This window comes from Poecilia formosa, unplaced genomic scaffold (assembly GCF_000485575.1).
Source record: "Poecilia formosa unplaced genomic scaffold, Poecilia_formosa-5.1.2 Scaffold337, whole genome shotgun sequence".
Classification (NCBI taxonomy): Eukaryota; Metazoa; Chordata; class Actinopteri; order Cyprinodontiformes; family Poeciliidae; genus Poecilia; species Poecilia formosa.
Window position 1 is genome coordinate 547,397 of NW_006800276.1, and position 5,759 is coordinate 553,155.

The window sequence follows — 5,759 nt, forward strand, 5'->3', positions numbered from 1 at the left end:
CGACCAGCCGTTGCTATGCTTAATTGCCGTTGGCTCGCTGCGACCAGCCGTTGCTATGCTTAATTGCCGTTGGCTCGCTGCGTCCAGCCGTTGATATGCTTAATTGCCGTTGGCTCGCTGCGTCAGGAGTGCTGCTCACTGTGCTCTATGTGCCCACTGGTGGCGAAGCGTTGTCACTGCAGTCCAGTGCATCTCAGTAAGATAAGTGGAGCTTAAGAGCACTGCCAGGATAAGAAAAATGGAAGCAAATAAACAAACAGAAAAGGGAGGGGGTGTAATTACATCTGATGTCCATTCTCTCACTTAGAATTAACATGAATAATAAAGCAACATTTTCAGAGCCAAACTTTGAATCCCTCTAATAATTTGGTAATGATTTTTCTCATGACACAGAGGTAAAACCCTGAACCTAAATGGAAATGAGGTAAATCTCTGCTATGTGAACAGTAAGAAGATCCTCCAGCAGCATTTCTGTCATATCTGACAACGTCTGTGGATGTTTTGATTTAAGGAAACAGATGACTGGTGGAGGGTGGTGGGTGACAGTTTTCAAAGTATTGGAATATTTTCCTGAATGTCTTTCTCTATGAAGGCCCAACTGGCTGGACGGCATTACACAAAAATCACCAAACATAACATTAAAATGAAATTGAATTAGGTCCGTTCGTTTCCTGGCCTCTGAACGTCTGTTCAAACTTCAGACATGTTTGTCCAGATCAGCGTCTCCTCACCGCCCTGCATGCTTTAACACGCCTGATTCAGCTGATTCCACCTGTCAACTAAAGTCGCCTGAACTGGAGCCAGGAAACACCTAAAACCTGCAGGGCGGTGAGTCTGGAGGACCAGGGTCGGGGACCGCTGGTCGAGATAAAGTCCTGGAAAGAATTAAATACCATTTAGCAGAAAAATTCATGCAGAAAGTAACAGAAAAGAGAGGAGATGAAATAGTAAGAGGTGGCAGACATCACACAGTTTGAGCCATCTTGGAGAAATCTAGTTTATCAGACAGTAAATCACCAAGCAGCTCATCAAGAGAGAGAAACGTTTGAGTCTAAATGTGTTTGAAGGGTTAATGAAGTCCTTCACCCTGAATCTGTCTGCACAGGGACAAAGAACCGGCCTTTTCAAACACAACGTGACTCGTTACACTGATACTAAACCCAACGAGATGCAACTTGCTTTCCCTCAGTTTGGCCTTCCTTTGCCACCGTCACTTATAAGACTCTTATTATCAGAGGTTTCTATGTCCCCTGTTAGCCAGGCTAATGCTAGCTGGGTATCCATCTACTGACTAACGGGCCTTTTGTCCAGATATCGGACCGGACTCGCGGTGTGTCGTTTTTCTGCCCTGCTGTGGTTTCCATGTCGGGATCTGATCCCATCTGAAGGTTAAAACCTCACCTGTTTAGAGTTTCCTTTGTTGGTAAACAGAATATTAATATAATAATAATTATTCTGGATAATTATTTCATAACGTACAATGTTTGTTTCATAATTATTGTGATTTTACCACTAAAACACGTTGAACTGCCTCACTGCTGAAATGTGATGACAGTAAATTGAACTTGTGCTGCTGGAATCTCAGACCCGAAGGAGCTGATTCAGCTGTTTGGTGTTTAAATGGACAGAGATTTTAAAATAAACAGAAGATTGATCGATTATTATTAATCTGGCTCAGATAGCTTGGAAATGACCTTTTAACCCTTCCCAGACTGGTGAGCAGCAACAGTTGCTTTTACAGTCATTGCTGTTATTCATAATAACTCCGGTTATTTGATGATTATCAGTTAATCAATGCATCTGATCAGCAACAACCTGATACTTTTATCTGTTATTCTTCATACAAGCAGATGGATTTTCTTTTTAAAATCAAGATTTTGTTTTATTCCAGAAACATTTACAAGGAAAATCACTTTATGAATATTGACATTTATATGATTACAATTTTATTTCGGTATTAAGCTCAACATTATAAACGAACACCAAAAAGAGCAGATTACTTTTGACCAAAGAAAAGAGTTCTGCAGGTGATCTGGATCTTATTCAGTTTGAGTCCGTACAGCAGCGGGTTCAGAAGAGGCTGGCAGGTGACGAAGTATAAAGATAAAATAATACGAATCACGTTGGGAACTCTGCTCATGTCAAACCTGCTCTGCAGCACCGCGAAGAACGAGCCGAAGGAGAAGTTGATGAGCGAGGCCAGGTGAGGTGTGCAGGTGCTGATCGCTTTCTGCCGCGTCTGTTTGGATCCAGAAAAACACACCTGCAGGATCTTCACGTAGGTGTAGAGGATGAGCGCGGCGAGGCTGAGGAGCACAGAGAAGGTGTAGGCCAGTCCGTAGACGTTACTGGCCATCGCTCCGCTGCAGGACAACGACGCAACGTAATAATTGTTGCAGAAAACTCTGTCGATGACGTTCCCACACAGCGCAGAGGAGACATTCAGCAAAATCATGACCACGATGGCAACAAAGGGGAGACACCATGACAGCACCACCAGCTTAACCACCATGCTGAAGGACATCTGTGTGCTGTAGTGCAGAGGGTGGCAGATGGCCAGATATCGGTCATAAGACATGACGGCTAAGTTATAAAACTCAACGTTTACGTACATGTAGAGACAGAAGATCTGCAGGAAGCAGAGCGGAGCACAAACGGAGTGAACGTCAGAGAGGATCTGGACCAGCAGGAAGGGGAACAGTGATGAGCTGCCCAACAGTTCGTTCACAAACAGGCTGCAGAGGAACAGGAACATGGGTTCATGTAAGCTCCGGTTCACACAGATCACCGCGATCAGCAGGACGTTGGAGCCAATAATGAACATATAAACACACATGATAACCAGGAAGATGCCGTACTTAAACGGGCCGATGTCAAAGTAGGCGCTCAGAGTGAAATATGAAACCTGGGAAACATTCATCACCTCTCCAGTTTTATAAAGACGAAGAACGTGAATGATCGAGGTTCAACTGTTTCAGTGAGAAATTATTAGGAATCTTCACAACAGAGATTTATTCTTCATTTTCCAGGTTTAAAATCTCATTTTTGTGCTGCAGAGACACAAACTGAGGTTCAGCAGAAACAACCAGAGAAAACTCACAGGCATGAGAGAAATGCACCAAACACAGAGAGATTTAAACCCTGACAGACCGATTCATTTTCCTGCACAACATTAACACAAATGAAAACTCACTGAATGAAATTTCACTGAAACAAAACGTTAAACCAATCCTTCATGACAAACAGGAAAACAATTATTCAGGAAAAATCAACATGAACAGGAACAAACCTGATTTTTCCCTACAGTCATTAACAAAGAGGCGCGTTATGGTTAAATTATTTCCAGCTAACTGTGGAACCACAAGCTGGAGCCTCAGTGTGTGGCAGCTGAAGCTGCTCTGCCTCCTTTAAATGCTTTCAGTCCCACAGCGCCACGCATGTCCAACACAACATCAGTTCCTGAACGTTTCCATGCCACGGCCTCCAAACAGTGTTAGCTTCTGACCCGGGAATGCACAGACAACAAAATACGTAACGAAACATATTTTATTCACTATTCAGTAATTATTACATCCGTTTAGCCTCATACACTGCAAAAACACAAAACCTTACAAGTATGTTTGTCTGGTTTCTAGTGCAAATGTCTTAGTGCATCTGAAATAAAACAAAACTAACTTAAAAGTAACTTTTCAGCAAAAAATAGGAGCTTTTCTAAAGCAAATAAATGAAATAATCTGACTGCGAAACTATAGTAGTACTTTTTAAAATCAATATTATGTAAATTATTTACTTAAAATGAGCTTCTATATCTTGCTGAAAAGTTTCTTTTAAGTTAGTTTTGTCATATTTCAGATGTACTAAGATATTTGCACAGGAAACTACACTGAAAACATAAGAGTGGGGGGGGCACAAATATGGAGGGGGCGGGGGGGTCGAATGAGACATGGTGGGGGCCGGGGGGTCTAGTGAACCACCACTGAGCACTGGGGGGGTGGACAGACAGACAGTGTATTGCAAGAAGGTTGAGGAGGTCTGACTGCATGCTAACCCCCCCAGATATGCTATTTTATTTATAGAATTATAAGTAATTTCCACTATCAGTAATACTGTGTCTACCAGAGGATTCCTCTGGTCATTATCTTTCATTAGAGCCTCTTTGATGACTGTATGTTCAAGCACTGAGGAGTTACAGTCATTTGAAGTTTGTAAATCAGGTGTTGTCCATGTGTGCCATTTGGAGACGCCGAATGGAGACTCTGAATGGCACACTTGGACAACACCTGTACATCCTCATAAATAAACATGTCCATTTCTTTTTGTGCTATTTTGATCAATCTTGAAATCCATAATCTACAGATTTATTGTATTTTCCAGTCCATACATTCAACACTCAATGTGTATTTACAAGAAATAAAAATGAAAAATCTGGGTGAAGCAAAATTTTTCAAATTTTTGTGCTACAAACTATTTACAGTTAGAGTATTTTTGACTGCAAAATGGGAAAATTTAGCTTGTCTTCTTCATAAAGAGACCAAGCTTTTGAATGTACTCCAAATTGTTCAAGAACAGCAGCTGATTTAATTTGGATATGCCTTTTCAGTCGTGTTTGGTGATTTTGGTACCGTCAGTTAAAGGGCTAAATATTTATTTTCAACATTTTAGAAAGACAATTTTTCAGAATTTTTTTTTACAGTAAATGTTATCAGAATATTTAAAAGTAAAACATTTCCATATTTCGCATGCAGGCAGCCCGTATCATCAAGCTGCTGCTTCTTCTCCCTGGGGAAGTGTCAACAGGGAACCTGTAACTCCAAGGTTCCTTCTGCAGAATTCCAAATAAATCTATTAGCAAGGTTTATTGCTTTGCCTGGATGTACCAACAGTAACCTACATTTTCTGATCCAACCAAACACAATTTGTTTCTGGTTTGATGTCATAAAACCTAATTGCTCAGACTTTGTTCCTCTCTGCCTGGATCAGGTCTTGATCAAGGTATGCACCACCTGCCTTGATTCCTCAAAATAAAAATCTGGAGAGGAATCCGTCGACTCAAATCTCCTTAATTAAAATTAACGTGCGAGGTTTTTTAATGAAAGAAGGGATGTTTGAAAAGTTTCATTGTAAGGATCCAGAATTCACATCAACTGGATAGTACCGTTTACAGATCTAAACATGTCAGTCAGCAGTTTACATCCAAAAGTTAGCAGGAAAGGAAAAGGAGGTTTGACTCTTGATCTCTGAGCTGCCTCAATCTGTATCACTATTATTATTACCTCCACTCTTATCTTCAGAGATAGGCACCAAACCCCTTTACCCAAGAACTTAAATTGTATTGTTGTGTTACATTATTACCATTATCATTATTACTGCTGTTGTTGAGCTTCATTATATGTTATGGCCTTCCTAAACTTCAACAAACTTCCGTCAGTGACGTCCCACTGCAGCTGTGGGTGTCTTTCAGACTTCATAAAAGACGGTGGACATGAGCGCCTGCTCAGTCGTAGGGAGGGGGAAGCCGCCGACGTTTCCACACCGACTGGGAGAAGGAAACTGTGTTTTAATGAACCTCCAGTGTTCAGAGAGCTTCATGCTGCAGATGTTGGCTCTTATTTCCAGTTACTGTTGACTCAAACCTTCAGCCTGATCATGACTCGATGATTGGACATCCTCAAAGATTGTTGTCAGTATTATTACACTGGGTCCAACATGTAGGATGGAGTTTGTGGATAATTGAGTTTTGTTGGTGAAATTCTTTAACT

General features: G+C 41.3%; 2 protein-coding genes across 2 annotated transcripts in view; both read right to left on the reverse strand.

The window, feature by feature from the left end:
- LOC103152994 (olfactory receptor 52K1-like) overlaps positions 1-5,759 on the reverse strand; it is a 52,511-nt gene that overhangs the window by 13,403 nt on the left and 33,349 nt on the right. The gene's annotated exons all lie outside the window — the stretch shown is intronic.
- Positions 1,997-3,031, reverse strand: LOC103153015 (olfactory receptor 10A6-like). The gene has a single exon (XM_007573766.2). The coding sequence runs from the start codon at positions 2,918-2,920 to the stop codon at positions 1,997-1,999; it is 924 nt and encodes a 307-aa protein (XP_007573828.1). The 5' UTR covers positions 2,921-3,031.

What these genes read in the sequence shown, in the direction of transcription:
- LOC103153015 (XM_007573766.2), bottom strand. Translation starts at nt 2,920, where the DNA reads ATGAATGTTTCCCAGGTTTCATATTTCACTCTGAGCGCCTACTTTGAC.